Below are 21983 nucleotides of genomic sequence, written 5' to 3'. Positions count from 1 at the left end.
AGATTTTATTTGGGGGCACCTGGGTGGCTCAGTTGTTTAAGTGTCTGCCTTCCACTCAGGTCACGATCCCAGGGTCCTGGAATCAAGTCCCACATTGGGCTCCCTGCTAGGTGGGAAGTCTGCTTTTCCCTCTCACCACCCACATCCCCCCGCTTACTCTCTCTCGCTCTCACAAAAATAAATAAAATCCTTTAAAAAATAAAATAAAAGATGTATTTATTTTAGAAAGGGGGTAGGGGCAGAGAGGGAGGAGGAGCAGAGAGGGAGGAGGAGCAGAGAGGGAGGAGGAGCAGAGAGGGAGAGAGGCAGAGGGAGGGGCAGAGAAGGAAAGAATCCCACTATTTCCTACACTTTTGATTATGTTTGCAGTTTTCTACAATAGAGGATTTTTAAAAATAAATGTTAAAGAATAATGTGGTTGCTAATATAGGGGAAACCAAGGATTTTAGTAGAAAGAGTCAAAACACACCTTTAATATTAATCAACGTAATGGAAATCTGGGGCTCTTTATTCCAAAGTGAAAATACTATACATAATCAAGCAATTAACTGATTAATGTATATAATCAAAAGACATCAAAGAAACAACAACAACAAAAACCCATAACTGTACTGCAAAATTACAGATTTTCCTAGCCATTATCAGACTGGTTTTACGTATAAGTAAGAACATGTTTTCTAAAGTGAGCTAAACTGAATGGAAGTCAAATATGTAAGTTCTAATGTCACCTCTCCAATATTTTGCTACAATAACTCTTGCAAGTCACTTAAGAGGCTTAAGGGTTGTTTACTGATTTACAGAACTGAACTTGTGGAATTACCCTTCCTCACAGGATTGTAGGAAAAAGAGCGAAAAGTTACAAAAAAGTTTTTTTTAGAAAACTATGATTAAGCATTTACAATAAGGTCTTATGACACACTATTAAACTCTACATGCAAACATTTTTGTACAGATAGTTTCTTGTGGAGTGTTGTAAGACTCACAGAGGACTGTTCATCACAGGTTTCATGTGGATATCTGCAGAAAGCCACAACAGCCAATTCTGCAGTAGTTCTTTCAGACACTGGAGAACACTACACTGAGAAGGCAAAAGAAAACAAAAAAAATCATTCATAAAATCATTCAGACACACTTTAGTGTTGAGAACTAACAAATTAAACCAGAGGCTTAAAGATGGAAGGGACCATGGGGATGATTGCATCCAGCTATTGCATCTTGCATCAGAGCCCAATAGCTACTACTCCAGCCTGATCAGTCTCCAAGAGATAGATGAATACGAGTACAAGTTTACTGCTGTTTTCGCTACAAGACTGCCCCCAGCTTATCAGCCCAGGAACAGACTCTTGTTTCTCTAAATTACATTCATTTATAATATACATCACATCTTCAAATACAGTATCACCCACTACTTACTATCTCCCCTCAGAGATCCTTTGAAGTTGCTATGGAAATAAGCTGCCTATCCTTTTCACCCTGTGTCACAACTATAATTTACTCCCTTTTTGATAGTCAAAAAATTTATCTTACCTTCTGTAACTGGAAAACAAACAATTCTAGTCTTTCCTTTCTCAGGCTTTGCCTTGATTTCTCAGGGCCTCATTTACATAGAAACACAGTCTTAACAGAGATGTGCTCAGAGCATTCATGAGGATAAATCTATAAATTTGAAAGCTCTCCACATCATCCCAAAACCTAATACAGGAAACCTTTATTACATATCCTTAACAAATACTGGCCTAGATGCTATCTGAGTATTTCCAGTGATAGGATGCTCACTTCACAGAACAGTTCAATTAATACTTTTTAAAGAAGCTGACACCTTGAATTCAATCCACCAATTATTTGAAAGGACACACAAAATCTTAGTCATTTTCCTCCAGGCAAAATATCCCTGCTTCCTTTACTATACCAAACTAGAAATCATAAAAGTCATCTTGTGTCCTTCATGCTTTTCTTCGTCTCCAAATCCTATCATTTTTCTTTCTTTTCAAAATGTCCAATTTTTCCATCTCCAATCCCACCGTAACTACCCTTGCCCTGGCCTTCACATCTCTGAGATTACTTTGTCCTCCTAGTCAGTCTTCTTTACTCTAGTCTCGTCTTCCAAACCCCAATTCTCTCTCCATGGCTGCCAGACCCTTGTTATTTAAGTCTACCCATTATATCCATCTGCCCTCAAAGAACTGTGTAAGGCAAAGGAATACCAGCATGTAACAAGGTCATGAAAAATATTCAAACTCTTTCCTTTCATCTAGTAACTTCATTCCTGGAAATGTATGCCAAAAGAATGAAGAAATCTGTATTATGAAGATGATCAACATAGTTATCTACTCCTACAAAGAAACAAATTAGAAATAATTATAGAAAAAAATTCACTGTGGTATAACATCTATGGACCATGAATAGATTTGACTATATTTGACAAATCTTGTATCCTGGTTTTCAAATTTACTTTTTTTTCAGTATTTCATTTATTTATATGCCAGAGAGAGAAGGAAAGCACAAGCAGGAGGAGCGGCAGGCAGAGAGAGAGGCAAACACGCTGCTGAGCAAGGAGCCCAATATGGGACTCAATCCTAGGACCCCAAGATCATGACCTGAGCCAAAGGCAGACGATTAACTGACCAAGATACCCAAGCATCCCAGTTTTTAAATTTATGTACACTCTTTTTGTAATTATACAGGAGACATAAATCAATGTGGACAGAAATGAGAATATGCCACAATGAAAATAGCATTGTTACAGTAGATTTGTAGAATTTTCTCATTCATAATTCTTCAGTGAGAAAAGTTGTTTGCTGATAGACACAACCAGCTAAGCACAAACAAAAGCACTGAAAATGTTTTAATAGACTTTTAAAAATATTATTTATTTGTTATATTAAGCTAAATAATCAAGTTATACAACAGCTAAAATAATAGTAAGTCGTTAAAAATCCTCATAAACTATACTCTGGTTCCTCTTCAGATCATATAAATCTTTTACCTTTTAAAATCCTCATAAACTGGGCCAACTGGGTGGCTCATTCAGTTGAGCATCTGACTCTTCATTTCAGCTCAGGTCACGATCTCAGTCAGGGTGCGATAGAGCCCCACATCAGGCTCTGCGCACAGCGTGGAGTCTGCTAAGACTCTCTCCCCCTCTTCCTCTGCTCCTCCCACCATATGATTTTAAAACAATAATAATAATAATAAAAGCCTCATAAACTAACTGAGTCTCTAGCTAATTCTACTACCTTGTCACACTGCTGTTATCCTTAGCCACCTACCAAAATGAAAGCCCCTTTCATCACTTATCCTTTCTTATACTCTGTACTTCTCTGTGCTTCTTTCACCCTTTCATCCTTCTTTCCCTCTTCTCATCCTTCCCAATTCTTTCTGGGCTACAAGGATGGTTCAACATTCGCAAATCAATCAATGTGATAGAACAAATTAATAAGAGAAGAGAGAAGAACCACATGGTCCTCTCAATTGATGCAGAAAAAGTATTGGACAAAATCCAGCATCCATTCCTGATTAAAACGCTTCAAATTATAGGGATAGAGGGAACATTCCTGAACTTCATAAAATCTATCTATGAAAGACCCACAGCAAATATCATCCTCAATGGGAAAAAGCTTGCAGCCTTGCCATTGAGATCAGGAACACGACAAGGATACCCACTCTCACCACTCTTGTTCAACATAGTATTAGAAATCCTAGCAATCAGACAACTAAGAGAAATAAAAGGTATCCAAACTGGCAATGAAGAAGTCAAACTCTTTCTCTTCGCAGATGACATGATTCTTTATATGGAAAACCCAAAAGACTCCACCTCCAAACTACTAGAACTCATACAGCAATTCAGCAACGTGGCAGGATACAAAGTCAATGTACAGAAATCAGTGGCTTTCTTATACACTAACAATGAAAATACAGAAAGGGAAATTAGAGAATCGATTCCATTTACTATAGCACCAAGAATCATAAAATACCTGGGAATAAACCTAACCAAAGAGGTAAAGGAACTGTACTCGAGGAACTACAGAACACTCATGAAAGAAATTGAAGAAGACACAAAAAGATGGAAGACCATTCCATGCTCTTGGATCGGAAGAATAAACATTGTTAAAATGTCTATACTGCCTAGAGAAATCTATACTTTTAATGCCATTCCAATAAAAATACCACTGGTATTTTTCAAAGAGCTGGAGCAAATAATCCAAAAATTTGTATGGAATCAGAAGAGACCCCGAATCGCTAAGGAAATGTTGAAAAACAAAAATAAAGCTGGGGGCATCACGTTACTTGATTTCAAGCTTTACTACAAAGCTGTGATCACCAAGACAGCATGGTACTGGCATCAGAACAGACACATAGACCAGTGGAACAGAGTAGAGAGCCCAGATATGGACCCTCAACTCTATGGGCAAATAATCTTCGACAAAACAGGAAAAAATATACAGTGGAAAAAAGACAGTCTCTTCAATAAATGGTGCTGGGAAAACTGGACAGCTACATGTAGAAGAATGAAACTCGACCATTCTCTTACACCATACACAAAGATAAACTCAAAATGGATAAAAGACCTCAATGTGAAACAGGAATCCATCAGAATCCTACAGGAGAACATAGGCAGTAACCTCTTCGATAACAGCCACAGAAACTTCTTTTAAGATGTCTCCAAAGGCAAAGGAAACAAAAGTGAAAATGAACTTTTGGGAATTCATCAAGATCAAAAGCTTCTGCACAGCAAAGGAAACAGTCAAGAACACAAAGAGGCAATCCACGGAATGGGAGAAGATATTTGCAAATGACAGTACAGACAAAAGGTTGATATCCAGGATCTATAAAGAACTCCTCAAACTCAACACACACAAAACAGACAATCATATTAAAAAAATGGGCAGAAGATATGAACAGACACTTCTCCAATGAAGACATACAAATGGCTATCAGACACATGAAAAAATGTTCATCGTCAATTACATTTTCCAGAACTTCTTTTTTTTTTTCATTTTCCAGAACTTCTATTCCATGGTAATCTAAACCTATACCTTCAATATTCTTCAAAGTATGCTTTCTGTCTTATTATAGTCATATCCTGGCTCTCCCTCAACACCCAAGGACACTGTTTTCTCTGAATACATTTTCTTATTCCACTTCAACATCTGGAGGTAAGCACTGCCCTTGCTTCCCACTGCTAACATGAGAATATAAGCCTCTTCCTTGAGAAGGTAAATATAAAATCAGAATGACTCTCCCTTTAAGAAAAAAGAAATCTGGTTCTGCCCCCCACCTTCCATTAAAACTGCTCACAAAGGTAGCACAAAACTTCTGTATTATCGATTTCAAAAGAAACTTTCTTTGGTCCTCATTTTTCTGGATCTTCCTGGGATATATGGCAACATTATTCCTTCACTACTTCTTGATATCCTATATTCCCTTTTTTTCCTTGGCACTACTGTTCTTCTGGTTCTTTTCATACCTCTTGAGAAGGTTCTTTCACAGACTCATCTTTTTAGCTAAGAATACTGAGTATTCCCGAGTTCTGTCCTTGGCCCACCAACTATTTAATTGCCTCTATCCCTTTTTCTCCTCAGACTCCTGTTCTCAAATATATGTATATGTGTATAAATGTATACATAGTTATTAGGTTATACCATATGAAATTGCCATTGATCAAATATCTTTGACCTATAAAAATGGCAATTTCGGGGGCACCTGGGTGGCTCAGTCAGTTAAGCCACTGCCTTTGGCTCAGGTCATGATCCTGGGCTCCTGGGATCAAGCCCCACATGGGGCTCCTTGCTGAGCAGGAAGTCTGCTTCTCTCCTGCCTGCCACTCCCCCTACTTGTGCTTGCCCTCTCCCTCCCTCAACCCCCTGTCAAATAAATAAATACAAATCTTTCAAAAAATGGCAATTTCGTATGGTCTGACCTAATATTTATAGATAAACAGCTCTCTGGTGGAGTAAGAGAAAAGAAAAAAATAACCCAATTGTAAGATAGGAAGAAAATCACAAAAGGCTGCAAAATGAAGTCCCTAAAAATGCATTAGCTTGGAGAAGTGGTATGTACTGTCACATGAATGATGCTATTGGTCAGGTTGTAAGTACAAGTAATATAAATAAACCTTAAATCCAAGTTATTTTAACAGGTAATTAGTAAAGTGCCATTTGAACATGACAAGCACTAACCAGGACAAAACATCTTTCTATAAATGTGGCCAACAGTAAGTGATTTAAGGTGAAAACAATGTTACAAAAGAAACATGGCTTTTATTGTCATTCTTCTGGAATAGGAATAACCATTCTATACAAAATGGTTCTCAAACTAACTTGGGTAAAACTCTTGGAAGCCACAGTGGTCTTTTTGGGGAATACCCAAAATGGCAACACATTTTAATTTTATCATATAAGGTTGGAACAATGTTATTAGCAGAAAATGAGTATGTAATAAATATACAATATGAATGTCACAGGCGTTTTGTTTTCTTTGGCCATTACTGTATTCCCAGTGTCAAGAAGGGCATCTAGTACATGGTAGGTTCTCAATAAATATCTGTAAAATAAGTCTATCTATAAAAATATCAACCACAACAATCAAAGTAAGGTCAAGCACTTCCCACTTTTTTTTTTTATTAACACAAATTTGCCACCTGTCCATTCACTTTGTCATCTGCTACAAGTGAAAATAGTCCAGGAAAATTATATGCAACAAAACCTTTAAAACAGAAAATTCTGTGCATTTACTTTGATCTGAGTAATGCAGTACCTCAAGTCCAGGTCCAAGGGAATCCTGCTGAAAAACCACCACTTCAGTATGGGTTTGGAATCATGTACCACTGGCCATAAAACAGTACTTCCTATTCAATTTAAACAAGACAGTTTTTTTTTACCTTGAAATAAATGGTTGATGTAAAGAAGAGCTGTGCTAGATGGTCAAAAAGAAGTGGTTTCATCTCTAGGAATTAAAAAAAAAAAAGATTATTCAAGATTCCTTTAATTAATATTACACTGAGTTAAAAGACCCCAAATTTTCATGGTACATACCAGAGAAGCTACTAAAAGGAATCCAGGTCACAAGTTGAAGGAACTGTGATCGACAACAGAAGCCATCCCAGAGAGGAAGGCTCTTGTACAGGAATGTTTCACAGGAATAAAACCCCTCCTATAACAAAAGTCAATAGTAAAAACTCATATGAAACTCCTCAAGGGGCACCTGGATGGCTCAGTCGTTAAGTGTCTGCCTTACGCTTGGGTCATGATCCCAGGGTCCTGAGATCGAGCTCTGCATCGGGCTCCCTGCTCAGCGGGAAGGCTGTTCTCCCTCCCCCACTCCCCCTGCTTGCGTTCCCTCTCTGGCTCTCTCTCTGTGTCAAATAAATAAATAAAATCTTTAAAAAAAAAAAAAGAAAAGAAACTCCTCGGTCCATAACTACTCTCTAAACAACCGGTTTAGGGGTGCCTGGGTGCCTCAGTGGCTTAAGCCTCTGCCTTTGACTCAGGTCATAGTCTCAGGGTCCTGGGATTGAGCCCTGCATCTGGCTCTCTGTTCAGCAGGGAGCCTGCTTCCCCCTCTCTCTGCCTACTTGTGATCTCTCTCTCCGTCAAATAAATATATAAAAAGTCTTTTAAAAATTAAAACAAACTGTTTATTCTGTGCTATAGTTGTTTTACTCTTAGACTAAATTTTTTGTCATCAATATAATAAAAGCCTTGGGTTAGGTCCAGAGTTTCTCACAAAAAGGACCAGATGGTTAACATTTGAATACGTTACCATCTTCATCAACATACTTCTCAAATACCATAAAATAGCAATTGGAAAGAAGGTAAAAAGTCAAGCTATAGAACATTTTTTTTCAAAGATTTTATTTATTTATTTGACAGAGAGAGATCACAAGTAGGCAGAGAGGCAGGCAGAGAGAGAGGAAGGGAAGCAGACCCCCTGCTGAGCAGAGAGCCGATGTGGGACTCGATCCCAGGACGCTGAGATCATGACCTGAGCCGAAGGCAGCGGCTTAACCCACTGAGCCACCCAGGCGCCCCGCTATAGAACATTTTTAAAGATAAATAAAATGGTACTACTCTGGAGTATATGCAGTCATGTATACAATGTCTGGACGCCTGGGTTGCTCAGTCGGTTAAGCGTCCAGCTCTTGATTTTGGCTCAGGTCATGATCTCAGGGTTGTGGAATCAAGCTCCCGTGTCAGGCTCTGTACTCTATGCGGAGTCTGCTTGTCCCTTTTGCTCTGCTCCTCCCCTCTGCTCACTCACTCTAAGAAATAAATAAAATCCTTTTAAAAACGTATGCAATGTTATAATAGGGTTATAATTTCTTTAGAGGTCATAGACCAAATCCAAACTCTGGGCAGCTCCATCTGAAGGAACACTTGAATGTGTAGACTGCTTATATTTTCAAAGATTTAGGGCTTTCCTTTTTTCTTCCCTGTGTTGCCCTGAGCCTTAAAGAATGGCATGCACCAGGACTCCATCCTAGACTTTCTTTTCATGACATGAATTCTCTAGATAATCTCATCTACAACATAGCTAAAACCACCACCTGTATCATGAGGAGTCCTAAAGCTATATATCTAGCTCAAATCTCATTCCTCAGCTCTAGACTCATTATCTATCTTTTGGATACGACCTTTCAGATATCCCACGGGCATCTTTTAAGTCAAATTTCTGAGCCACCTGGGTGGCTCATTCAGTTAAGCATCTGACTTCGGCTCACCTCAATGACCCCAAGGTCCTAGGATCGAGCCTGTATTGGGCTCCCTACTCAGCAGTGAGTCTGCTTGTCCCCTACCCCTCCCTCTGCTCATGTTCTCTCTCTCAAATAAATAAAATCTGCAAAAACATAAGTCAAAATTCTTTCCTTCCAAGACTGTTCCTTCTATATCCTCTTTCTTACCAAATGCCAAGCAGGAAACCTAAAAGTCAACCTAAAAGTATCCCTTTATCATCATTACCATAATATACATTCAACTTCCAATTCAATGGTTTCACATCAAATCCTTAAGATTTAGTCATTTATTATGCACCTCTTTTGTACCAGGTACCAAGCTTAACACTTATACAAGAAGAAAAGTTAGACAAGGTTCCCACTGGCTGGGAGCTCATAATATGTGGAAAGACAGATACTGAAAGTGCCATAATACAGGTAAGCACAGTGAACTAAGGAAGCACATAATATAAACATCTAAACCAGACTAGGGCAATGAGTATAGGCTTCTTGATGGTGCTGATAAATGAGCTGCAGCTTAAAGTACAACTAGGGTTACTTACGTACACCAAATAATTAATTGGCTAAAACATTAAAAATATTGTTGATTATGAGAACACAATTATTAACCCTATGAGGTCTATGTTACCAGCTAATTCAATTAGTTGAATGCATTCAATTACATCTTCAGTTTGTTCTCTTATAGACCTCATTTGCATAAATTAACAAATTATTTCCTCAAACCCAACAGTATAGAGATAAATGTCAATTCAACTCAACTCTATTTATAACAAGCTTTGAACTGAGCAAATACTGTTTACAAATTATGCCACACACCAACAAAGGGTATTCAGTGGATATCTAAATAAATTTTAGTAAGAGGTGGTGGAGTATATATGAAGAAAGTGGAATCTTACTTGTAAGAAGCACTGTGCCCTGATGATAGTGTCTAAGAAGTTGGTAAATTGTTTTCCATGTTCATAATTATTCATCTTGTACCAAATGCACTCTGGAACAGAAATATTAAACATAAGTATCTGGGTGAATAACAATAAAAACTATACAAATAATTACCACTATTCTAAATTGACGTGACAAATACAAACAAGTAATTAGTCTTATACACCCTAACCAACTTGCACTACAGACTGTAACAGGTAGGTGGAAGTCATAGTGAGATGTTTCTCAAGAACTTAATGATATAGGAAAAGCTTACAGTGAAAAAATAAACTAGTAAAACTGATATATAATAAATGTGATTAGCGGGGTGCCTGCGTGGCTCAGTTGGTTGAGTGACGGCCTTCAGCTCAGGTCATGATCCTGGAGTCCCAGGATCAACTCCCACATTGGGCTCCCAGCTCATGGGGAGTCTGTTTCTCCCTCTGACCTTCTCCTCACTCATGCTCTCTCTCACTATCTCTCTCTCAAATAAATAAATAAAAGATTAAAAAAAAATAAATGTGATTAGCTTAAGTCATACAGTAGTCCAAAAGACTATACAGATATGAGTTTTAGTAAGTGGTAATCTAATTATATCATATCCAATCTAAAGAAAAACTGAGCAGGAAAAGGAGAATTAGCCTGGAACGAACTAAAACCAACTTTAAATACTTCAAGACGGGGCACCTGAATGGCTCAGTGGGTTAAGCCTCTGCCTTCAGCTCAGGTCATGATCTCAGGGTCCTGAGATCAAACCCCACATCGGGCTCTCTGCTTGGTAGGGAGCCTGCTTCCCCCTCTCTCTCTGCCTGCTGCTGTGCCTACTTGTGGTCTCTCTCTCTCTATGTCAAATGAATATATAAAATATTTTTTAAAAATTAAAAATAAATAAGTAAATAAATACTTCAAGAGTCAGGAGTTGCTTACCCAAGAAAGAAACAATCTAGTCAACAGAAATATGATCTCTAGAGAAACTGTCCCCCTTAGAGGAATACAATGATCAGGCTTTATTTACTACAGCCTGGATGAAAAACTCCCTTATTGCTCTTTCCTTCAATTCTGTAATTAAGAAATCTTCTAATGACTAATTTGGCTCTCATCTATACTGATGGCAGAGAGGAGATACTATTGTTGGCAGACATGAACATTTTGGTCACCAAAAAGAATTACTTCTATTATAAAATAGTAAGTTGATATTCTGACTTATATATTGGTCTTCTCTGAGTGTGTTTAGCACTAGTCCGATGATTCTGGGGCCTGAACAGTAAGTTTCTAGACATATATAGATGAAGAGGCTTTGGACTGTGATGGTCATTAAAATGGAGACATGCAGTGAGTTTAGGTAGCCATCCAGCAATGTTTCCTTAACAACATACCTCCTTTCTTATTGCCTCCTAAAATTACAAGGAAAGCATACCAGCTCTAAATATATGATTATCAGAGAAATAGTTACAGCATATAAAGCCTCCTCCTATTTAGAATTTCTTACCCTTATAAAAGATATGAATTATTTTGTTCCTTCCTCATTCACCTAATGCTTTTAAGTAACAATTTTTACCTTCTTGTAATGTTTGACTCAACCAGTGATAAAGCCTCAGTAAGATAGACTCATCTTTGACACAGTTAAGATAGTGAAGTAACAGAGAGTTGTTCAACACTGCACCCATCTGAGAAGGCAGCTGCAAAGAGAGATCAGTCAACTGTAAGTATATGAAAAGTAGGTTATAGCAACGAGGAAATCATCAGAAAGCAAATATATAACAAAAATAAAGGGTATGAAAATCAAATGAAAAATGCAGATAAGCACATGGTCCAGTCACATACCTCTAAGCAGTGGATGTTCTGTAAGAGTTGAGGGAAGCTTTTAAGCTGTTCTAGTGGAAACGATTCATTGCTACTAAGATAATCAGAAAGAGTCATCTCTGTTTTCCCACATTCTTTAATGCAGCTACTAGAATTTAGCACTGGTATAACTGAGTAGGAATTCCATTTCTAAAGAAGAAAGACAATAAAACAATCTATCAATAGACTAAACAGACTACAAACTAAATGTAAAAGCAATTGTTGAGTTTGTTCAATTAATGAGGTCTGAATGTGGTTTGCATAGAATCCTGGGCAGTTGAAATGTATTTAAATATCTATAATCTCTTCAAACATCTGAATGTTTATTGTTTGGATTTAAGAAAAAAAATTGCACAAATCATCTGCACTATTAAATACTTACTCTTTTTAGAGGACGGACTTGACCTGGACCTAACATCAATTTTAGAGGTTCAGGAGGGGGTCCCTGATTCCTTTGCCTCACAGCAAATAGAGCTTCCTTCCACAAATTCTCTGAATTCTTAAAATAGATCTATAAAAAATTGGATTAAAGTACATGAGTAGGTACCCATAACTCAAAGCAATATAAAATCCCAAACTCTTCATTAACTGAAAGCATATTAATTATGAAACATTTTGCAGCCATGCAAATCCATTTAGGTTTTTTTCTGATCAAGAATCTATTAAATACATCAAATAGAATCAAAACAAAGTGCCAATCCCTAAAAAAAACTTTCCAGAAACAGTGCTGCAATACTAGATCTTTTTTTTTTTTAAAGATTTTATTTATTTATTTGTCAGAGAGATAGAAAGAACACAAGCAGGGGAATGGCAAGCAGAGGGAGAAGCAGGCTCCCTCCCTGCCAAGCAGGAAGCCCGACATGGGACTCGATCCCAGGACTCTGGGATTATGACCTGAGCCAAAGGCAGATGCTTAACCGAATGAGACACCCAGGCATCCCTGCAATACTAGATCTTAAAACAGTATGCTGTAAACATTTCAGTTCAAATCTGCAAATTGACTTAATCAAAAATAACACATTTCAATCTCAATATGACTTATCACTCCTTATCCCTTACCTTCTTCCTTGCAGGCAAAGATACAGAAATCAGCGTAGGAGCAAAGAACTTATACAACGACAACAAAGCCTGGAGGTGAGGCTGCATTCCCTGAAATGAAATAGGAAAATTGAAAATTTTCAATTTTCAACCCTATGGCATAAGGAAAAAAAGTAATGATAAAGTAAACATATTAAGTGTATATTCAGACCCTAATTTTACTATGTGACATGGTATAGGAAGATGATATAGAAAATCAAAGAATAGGGGTGCCTGGGTGACTCAGTCATTAAGTATCTGCCTTTGGCTCAGGTCATGATCTCAGGGTCCTGGAATTGAGACCTGCATCAGGCTCCCTACTCAGTGGGAAGCCTGCTTCTCTCCCTCTCCCACTCCCCCTGCTTATGTTCCCTCTCTCACAGTGTCTCTCTCTGTTGAATAAATAAATAAAATCTTTTTTAAAAAAAGAAATCAAAGAGTAAATAACCAGACATTTAAATCAATGGTCATAAAACTACCCTCACCAGCCTGTGGACTTCTCTTTTATGACCTTTTCTCCTACTTTACTTCTTATATCTTCTCTCTTCTTCTCTGTCCATGCCTTAGGTCTACCACTTATACTGCTAGCATGGCTTACGTTCACTGGTAGCATACTCAGGACTCAAAGTTGATTCATTCTTGATTTAGACAGAAAGGTGGGAAGACAAAAAGGAAGCCAAGAAAACAGGGCAAAAGAAATATTCAAATCTTATTATCATAGTTCCTGGAAAATTAACTAGGAAATCCAACAACTGCAGTGGTCAAGGACCTTGATAGAACTAAAACAAGTCTTAATATAAACAGTAATATTATAATGACAGAAGTCATTACTGCTGGATACCTGTGTTAGATATATCTGGCTATCCAGAGAAAGCATACCACTAAAATGAATTCCAAGAAAATAACCAAACTGCTTTTATTATATTACAATTTTGTTGAATCAAATACTGTTCAAAACAAGGAAGGCAGAAATGGGGCTTAGAAATACAGTATTCTTATTTTTATAACAGCTTCTTTTTAAAGATTTTATTCATTTATTTGACAGAGATCACAAGTAGGCAGACAGGCAGGCAGCGAGAGAGAGGGAAGCAGTCTCCCTGCTGAGCAGACAGCCCGATGTGGGGCTCGATCCCAGGACCCTGGGATCATGACCTGAGCCGAAAGCAGAGGCTTTAACTCACTGAGCCACCCAGGCGCCCCATAACAGCTTCTTGAAATTAAATTTGTTATAACAAAACCAAAATAATCCAGTTTATCTATGCTGAAATACCTTCTAATTTCTATACTCACTGTCAATTAGTATCAGTGTTTGTTTTGACTTGGAACGTTTTTTGATAGAGCAAATATTTAGTAGAGGAAAGACCTTTAGCATTTATTGTCTAGTTAAATGAACGTATCTTAGTTGTTAAAAAGTTAACATTCTCTGCTTTTTTAAAAAGAATTCCAGTTAAACATGGCATATTGAACATATGGATTTAACTCTGGGTCCTCCCAAAGCCCCACTGAAAACTAAGGGAATGAAAAAGGCATAAAGCACACAGAAGAAGACACAACAGCAAGTGAAAAGATCCCTAAATGATTTTAGAGCCTAGAATGAAAAGAAAATGGACAAAGAGTAGTGAATTTAGCAAAACAGAGAAAACAAAACCTAAAGTAGCAACAGAAAAAGGCTCAAAAGCAGCAGATTCAGGTTTGAGAACTCTCAAAAAGGCTCAGGAATTTGAGGGACCAGATACCTCTGAAAAGTGGAAGTAGCAGAAGTACAAGAGAAGCAGAAAACAGGACTGGTTGAAAACCTAAGTAAGAAGTACAGCCCCAAATTCCTTCCTCACCCCCTTTCACTGCTTACATCCCATGGGGCTAGTAGTCAAGTTTATAACCTATGATGGTAAATTTTATATGTCAACCTGGCTGGGTCCCAGAGTGCCCAGATATTTAGTCAAACATTATTTGGGGTGCTCCTGTGAGAGTGTTTTACATGAGATTAACACTTAAATTGATGGACTTTGAGTAGACTGCCCTTCATAATGTGGGTGGCCCTCATTCAATCAGTTGAAAGCCCTTATAGAACAAAAACACCAGCCTCCCCCAAGCAAGAAAGAATTCTCCAGCAGCCTACTTAAAAGAATCTGTAACACCAGCTCTTTCTGGTTCTACAGCAGACTGCCTTTGGACTCAAACTGAAATATCAGCTCTCCAGGGTCTCCATCCTGTTGGCCCCCCAACAGACTATGGACTTCTTAGCTTCATGATCATACAAGTCAATTCCTTATAATAAATACCCTTCTATATATCTATACATGTATCCTATTGGTTCTGTTTCTCCAGAGAAGCCTAATACAACCCCTAGGCAGGAAATAAGAGAATTCTTCTCCAGGGAAAGTGACACAGCCATCTATGGGGCTCCCTAGTGAAACATCAAGATCCTACAATGAACAAGTCCTGCTCACATGCAAAACCTTCCAATCACCATTTTAGTTCTTTACTATTAAATATGGAAAAACAAGGTTTGCCAGGCATTTGAGAAGGCCTCTACTATGAAAGACCAAACTAACTAAAGAAAGGAATTCTGAGGAAGCAGAGACAAAGCTGGAAATAGGGGGGAAAAATCATAGCCCAAGTCACTTAGGCTCATGCTAGGCAGAGAGGAGAATCCTAGAAACCATTCTTACCAACCCTCAGGGAAGAGCTAACTCCCCACCTCTATTCCAAAGATTGGTCTCAACAGAGCCTGGTGTATGTATGATAACAACATGCCTGCTCCACTTCCCACCATTCATGTTTGCCTCCAGAAAGACAATTTCTGTATTTTGTTTCATTCACGGATCAGGAATTATAGGGTATGAATGGGTATAGAGGGGATACATGCCATTGCAGGTGTCAGAAATTCACATATTCAATTTATTTGTTCTAACATGCAGATTATGCCACTAGACATGTTGGGTTACATGTAAGCACACCATTCCTTCTTGGTTTGATATTGTTGGACTTAACCAAATTCACCAAAATTCAGCTAATTAAAACAATTATAAATGCATCTTTATAGGGGTGCCTGGGTGGCTCAGTTGGTTAAGCGTCTGCCTTTGGCTCAGGTCATGATCACAGGGGCCTGGGATGCAGCCCCATGTCGGGTTCCCTGCTCAGCAGGCAGGCTGCTTTTCTGCTGTCTCTGACCCTCCCCCTTGTCCATGCTCTTGCTCTCTTTCTCAAATGAATTAAAAATCTTTTAAAAATGCATCTCTAGGGCGCCTAGGTGGCTCAGTGGGTTAAGCCGCTGCCTTCGGCTCAGGTCATGATCTCAGGTTCCTGGGATCGAGTCCCGCATCGGGCTCTATGCTCAGCAGAGAGCCTGCTTCCCTCTCTCTCTCTCTGCCTGCCTCTCCATCTACTTGTGATTTCTCTCTGTCAAATAAATAAATAAATAAATAAATAAAATCTTTAAAAATGCATCTCTATAAATGGCCATTGATAATGGGATAATTTAATAATATACTATATAAAATGTTATTAATGAAGTCATACATTCAATGTCTGGGTTTAAAATTTTTATACAATCATGTACTAAATCATTTTCTAAACTTGAACATATGCTGTTGTTTCAGTTAATACAAATCAGTAAGATCTTATTTATGCTAAGAATTTTCAGTAGTCCTCTGAAATACTTTGCTATTCACATGGAAAAATGTACAACTTCCTCACCATTCATATTACTGTGACATACAATTCAATTTGGACAGAAACATTATCACTGACATCTTCAGAGAGCTTAGAGAAGATATTGCACTGATAGAACCAAAACAGGGAGCTATGAAACAAGAATGATCGCTGAATTGTCCTAACAGCAAAGCATGTTACATGCACTGGAGAAGCATGAATGTGCACATGTGTTTGTGCTTTTCATTAAATTTGAATGCCTTCAGGTAGATCATGCAGGCTCCAACAGTTAGGATAGACACTACAACTTCCTACTGTTTCATACTCAAAGCTTCATAGACTTCTGTTACCTGACAGGTGTAGTGGAAATAACAATGTAAGAAAGCTGTAAGGACAAGAGATAACAGTCAGGGAATATACTGAAGTTTATGTGTCTAGAAAGGAATGGTTTCCTAGATCATATCCACAAAAACTTAAGCAAACAAACAAACCAGCCATGTTACTTAAATAGAGGAAGTTTTTAATTACTCCCTGACACTTGTTTTCTAGCCGTGGCAACACAGTTCCCTAAACAGTTTTGCTGTTTGCCATCTATGTGTCTTTATTTATGCTGTTCCCTCTGCCCTTCTCTTCCTTCTTGGCCTAGTTAAATCATATTAATTCCTTAAAATTTCTCTCAAGCATCACCACTCCTTCTTGAATCCAATCTTACTGATTTTTTATTCCATCGACTAAGCTCCCCAGATAGTAAGTTCCTTGAAGATCATGGCTCATTCAATTTTATATTCCCCAAAGCCCAGTAACACAGAGTACACTGGCCAATTTTAGGGCTTTTTAATACTCACCATTTTGGCCTGAAGATCAAGCAATTTTCTCACCCGAAATGGTTTGACTAGAAAAGGTAAAGAAAAGTACAATACATGGGGTTCAGAATAAAAACAAACTATGTGGCTCATATAGCACCTTCTTACAACACATCAAAAATATAAACAACCCTCTTCAGTTAAACCAGTAAGCAGATGCTCTAAAAGTACTCAAATACAATTCCCACAAAATCTTGACATAGAATTAATGCTACTAGTTAACTTTGTAAAGGCCAATACAAACGCTAATTCTACAGAGTAAATATAATACAACTGGAATGAAAATACTCACCATTCTCTTTTTTGGTAAGTAAATATAACAAATGGCAGACATAAGGGCACTGTTAAAATATGAAAAATTTGAAAAGAGAAATGACAATATATCTTGAACAGAGTGGCAACACGTTTTCCTCAAATGTCAATCTTCTACTGATTAAGTAAAAAGGCTTCAGGATTTTGTTGAACAGTAGTTCTAAAAGCTTCTGTTTTTCATACTACAACATAGTGGTAAAAGCCAATAGTGTTCATTGGTATCTCATTATACCATTTTAAGGTACTTTGGAATATAGAAACACTGCAGACAACTTGAAAAACAGAAAAAGATCCTACAATCTAACAAAAATTCATGTATTCCCCCCTCCAGTAATCCATATTTATTATGACATAAATTTAAAACTTTTATCTTGATTCCCTAATTAAAAGCATTTTCCTGGGACACCTGGGTGGCTCAGTTGGTCAAGTATCTGCCTTTGGCTCAGGTCATTATCCCAGGGTCCTGGGATAGAGCCCTGCATCAGGCTCCCTGCTCAGCAGGGAATCTGCTTCTTCCTCTCCTTCTGCTCTTCCTTCCTGATTGTTCTCTCTCTCTCTCTCTCTGTCACATAAATAAAATCTTTAAAAAAAAAGCATTTTCCTGGGCGTCTGGGTGGCTCAGTGGGTTGAGCCTCTGCCTTCAGCTCAGGTCATGATCTCAGGGTCCTGGGACTGAGCCCCACATGGGGCTCTCTGCTGGGCAGGGAACCTGCTTCCCCCTCTCCCTCTGCCTGCCCCTCTGCTTACTTGTGATCTCTCCCTCTCTCTCTCTCTCTGTCAAATAAAATTTTTTTTAATCTAAAAAAAAAAAACATTTCCCAAGTTGTTTAGTCTTCAAATGATCATTTTCAGTGATGTTAGTATTCCAGGGAGTGGATACACTATAATTTAATTAACCATTTAGCTCTGTTTGGCAAATAACACACATGCAACAAATTTGTTACTTAGGTTACTGAATGATTGGTTCCTTTGTACTGTTTCATTTTGAGGGTCCACTTGTTGAGGTTTTATTCTAGACCATGGGTCAGCAAACTACAGTTCATGTTTTAGTGAGTCAAGTTTTACTGGAACATAGCCATACACATTCATTTATGAATTATCTATAGCTTCTTTCTGACTACAACAGCAGAGCTTAGTAGTTGTGACAGAGTAACAGTTGTGACAGAGTTGTGACAGACTCTATGGCCACAAAGCCTAAAATATTTAATATCTGGCCCTTTACAGGAAAAGTTTACCACTACCTGTTCTAGAAAAAAACATAAGAGAAAATCTTTATGACCAAAGGGTAGCAGTTTTTCTCTTTCAGAAAAGAAAATGATAGCCACAAAATAAAACATAAAAGAAAAACCCTCCATAAATTAGAGATCATTAAATTAAGAACACCTGTTTATCAGACAAGGAAATAATCTACCACAGTGATGAGTAAACAACCTGTGGGTCAAATCCAGCCCAGCACTGGTTATTATAAATAAAGTTTTATTGAACACTGTCTCAGTTGTTTATGTATTTTCTATAGCTGCTTTCACACTACACCAGTGGAGTAAGTAGTTGTGAGAGATAGTATGGCCCTTATATCTGAATATTTACTTCCTGGCACTTTAAGAAAAAAATTGCCAACACTTGCCTTAGATGTTAGGAAATCAAAAAAGTAAATTATGTATTGGAACTAGAGAAGACAATGAAAGCAAAGACTTTCTTTATACAAACTTTTATCACGAATCTAAACTTTAAAGTCCAAAGTACAGCATCCTATATTGCCTATCCTCTACTTAGAAATGTTTTCAGATTCTGGACATACTTGTAAGAAGCATGAATTTAGATACAGGATTTTTTTTTAAAAGAGAAGAACATATACTATGACCAAGTTTGATATATTCTACACAAAATACAGTTAACTATCAGTAAAAAAAAAACTCACAACCTTACATCCCTAGAATATAAACCATTAGCAACACAATTTGTCATGTTGGATATAAAACGAGTGTCACACAATCACTTGCTCTAGGCTCCAGCATTATAGTAAATCTGATGTTCTCTTTTAATCACATCATACACATCTAAGACTTTACAACTGCCTTGCTGACAAATAGTAACCACTGCTTCTGAGTCACTAAAGAGTCAGGCTCCCAAAAAATTACATGAAAATGACTTTATGAAGTAACACTTCTGGCACGTCTGGCATGTTATTAGAAGTAACACTTCTAAAAGTTAGGTTTCCTACTTTTTTTTTTTTTTTAGGTTTCCTACTTCTTGATCAGGGTGATATTTATACAAATGCATTCAGTTTAGGATAATTAATTGAGCTGATCACTTATGATACAAGCTACTTTCTTTACATATATCATACTTCAATAAATATTTCCGGGTTCTGGGATTGAGCCACTTATCAGGCTCTAGGCTCAGTGGGGAGTCTGCTTCTCCTTCTTCCTCTTCCTCTGCCTCTCTCTCTCAAATGAATAAATAAAATCTTAAAAATAAATAAATAATCTTAAAAGGACAACATGAGGTTAAGAGAGATGTCAAAGTTAAGGAGGAGTCAATCACATACTACTCATCATTCATCCATTCCTGTGTATCACAGGGTAAGCAGGAGAGATGAGCATCCTTACGTTCTCTTGCTACTTCAAGGCACTACTCTTTCATTCTCGTATACAGAGACTTCCTTAGTCCACCCAACCTCACTTCCTCCAACCAACCTACACCCTATCTATTCACTACTAGCCTCTCAGTAAATTCCAAAAATTCACACAGGGCTTAGGCATCTGATCCAGTCTTCCACTCCAATCCTAATCCCAATAACATGCCAGAATATTTTAATATCTATATCAACAAATCACCTTGGCCTTAGAACTTACTGACCTTCTCACCTGATTACCATTTATAAAAATAATGTATATTAGACAACCTGAATGACCCTACCTTTCTTGCCAACTCAGCAATGTTTTTTTAAACCATGTAACCAGTTGTTTAAGTACATTTCTGAGCTGGCATGAAAGCAAAGAAACTGCAGTTCCCAAAAACAAAGTTTAAAAGGAAACACTGAATACTGAATAAGCTCTCTCCCTAAAATTTCTACCAAACCTTATAAATATTGAATTTATAGCTTTAATAGCTACAAAAGGAGGTAGGAGCTGGGTAGCTGATGGTAAAGCTTAGGGCCCACCCTGGGAACAGGCACACGTGGGCGGTTTAGTTGGTTAAGTGACTGCCTTCACCTCGGGACATGATCCCAGGGTCCTGGGATCAAGCCATGCATCGGGCTCTCTGTTCGGCAGGGACCCTGCTTCCCTCCACCCCTGCCTGCCTCTCTGCCTACTTGTGATCTCTGTCAAATAAATAAACAAAATCTTAAATATATATATATGTATATATACATATACATATATATATTTTATATATACACATAAAAATAGTTCAGCTGGTAAATTTTAAGTTATGAAACAATATAACAGGGTAAAAAATGAAGCACTGTTATATGCTACATGGACAAACCTTGAAAACATTATGTTACAAAGCCAGTCATAAAAGACTACATATGATTTCATTTAAATGAAATGTCCAGAATACACAAATCTCTGAGACAGAAAATAGATTAAAAATAGGCAAATCTTTAAAGACAGAAAAAAGATTAGGTGTTATTTAGGAACTGCTGAATAGGAAGATAGGGGAATGATAAAGGGTTTGGGGTTTTGGAAGTGATGAAAATGTCCTAAAATTGACTATTCTCATGGTTACACGTATCTGTGAACATACTGAAATCCAGCTGAATTGTATACCTTAAGAGAGTAGATTGTCTTATACATGAATTACATTTCAATAAAGCTGTTCTTAAAAAGTATCCAGAGAGAAAAGAAAAAATGACAAATTACAATTAGACTGAATCAACAATTGTGGAAAGGAGCCAGTGGAATAATATTGTCAATGTCCAAAAAGAATTTAACTGTTACCCTAGAGTTCTACACACAGCAAAACCAACTTTCAAAACAAGGGCATTGTAAAGACATTTTCAGACAAAGACAATTTACTAGCAAAAAATTCTCACTGAAAGAATATTCTAAAGTATATATTTCTATACAGAAAAATGATCTCAGGTTGAAGGTCTAAGATACAAAAATAAATAGTAAGCAAAGATATTGGTAAATATGTAGGCAAATCAAAACAAACACAAACTGTGAAGATAATAACAATGCCTACTTCACCTGTATGTGGAGAAGGATGGAGAAGAACCAGCTAGAACTAAAACAAGATAATAGCATGCAATCTGGGAGGGCTGTGATCAAAGCTAAAGCATTCTAAGGTCCTTGCCTCATTTAAGATGAAGGTAAAAATACTGGCTACCCTTACACCCTAGAAAAACCATATTAGGGCACCTGGGTGGCTCAGTCGGTTAAGCTTTTGCCTTTGGCTTGGGTCATGATCTCAGGGTCCTGGGATCAAGTCCCACATCAAGCGCTCTGCTCAGGAGGGAGCCTGCTTCCCCCTCCCTCTCTCTCTCTGCCTGCCTCTCTGCCTACTTATGATCTCTCTCTCTCTCTCTCTTTGTGTGTCAAATAAATAAATAAAATCTTTTTTTAAAAAAAGAAAAA

At 37.7% G+C, this 21983-nt stretch overlaps 1 protein-coding gene across 4 annotated transcripts in view; it reads right to left on the bottom strand.

Annotated features, from left to right (window-relative positions):
* The window catches only part of CENPI (centromere protein I), a 114906-nt gene that overhangs the window by 71485 nt on the left and 21438 nt on the right, over positions 1 to 21983 (bottom strand). For 3 of the 4 annotated variants that reach the window (XM_032330909.1, XM_032330910.1, XM_032330908.1), the window contains exons 6-15: positions 17378 to 17426; positions 17068 to 17114; positions 12551 to 12640; positions 11874 to 12002; positions 11474 to 11641; positions 11208 to 11328; positions 9628 to 9719; positions 7035 to 7152; positions 6881 to 6945; positions 984 to 1078 (exon numbers count right to left, since the gene is read on the bottom strand). In XM_032330909.1, coding sequence (XP_032186800.1) covers positions 984 to 1078; positions 6881 to 6945; positions 7035 to 7152; positions 9628 to 9719; positions 11208 to 11328; positions 11474 to 11641; positions 11874 to 12002; positions 12551 to 12640; positions 17068 to 17114; positions 17378 to 17426 — 974 coding nt within the window. The remainder of the gene's footprint in view (positions 1 to 983; positions 1079 to 6880; positions 6946 to 7034; positions 7153 to 9627; positions 9720 to 11207; positions 11329 to 11473; positions 11642 to 11873; positions 12003 to 12550; positions 12641 to 17067; positions 17115 to 17377; positions 17427 to 21983) is intronic. The other variant, XM_032330911.1, reaches the window with a different exon arrangement.

Source organism: Mustela erminea, chromosome X (assembly GCF_009829155.1).
Source record: "Mustela erminea isolate mMusErm1 chromosome X, mMusErm1.Pri, whole genome shotgun sequence".
Taxonomy (NCBI): Eukaryota; Metazoa; Chordata; class Mammalia; order Carnivora; family Mustelidae; genus Mustela; species Mustela erminea.
Note: the sequence above shows the minus strand (reverse complement) of the source record. Positions and strands in the feature narration are given on the sequence as shown.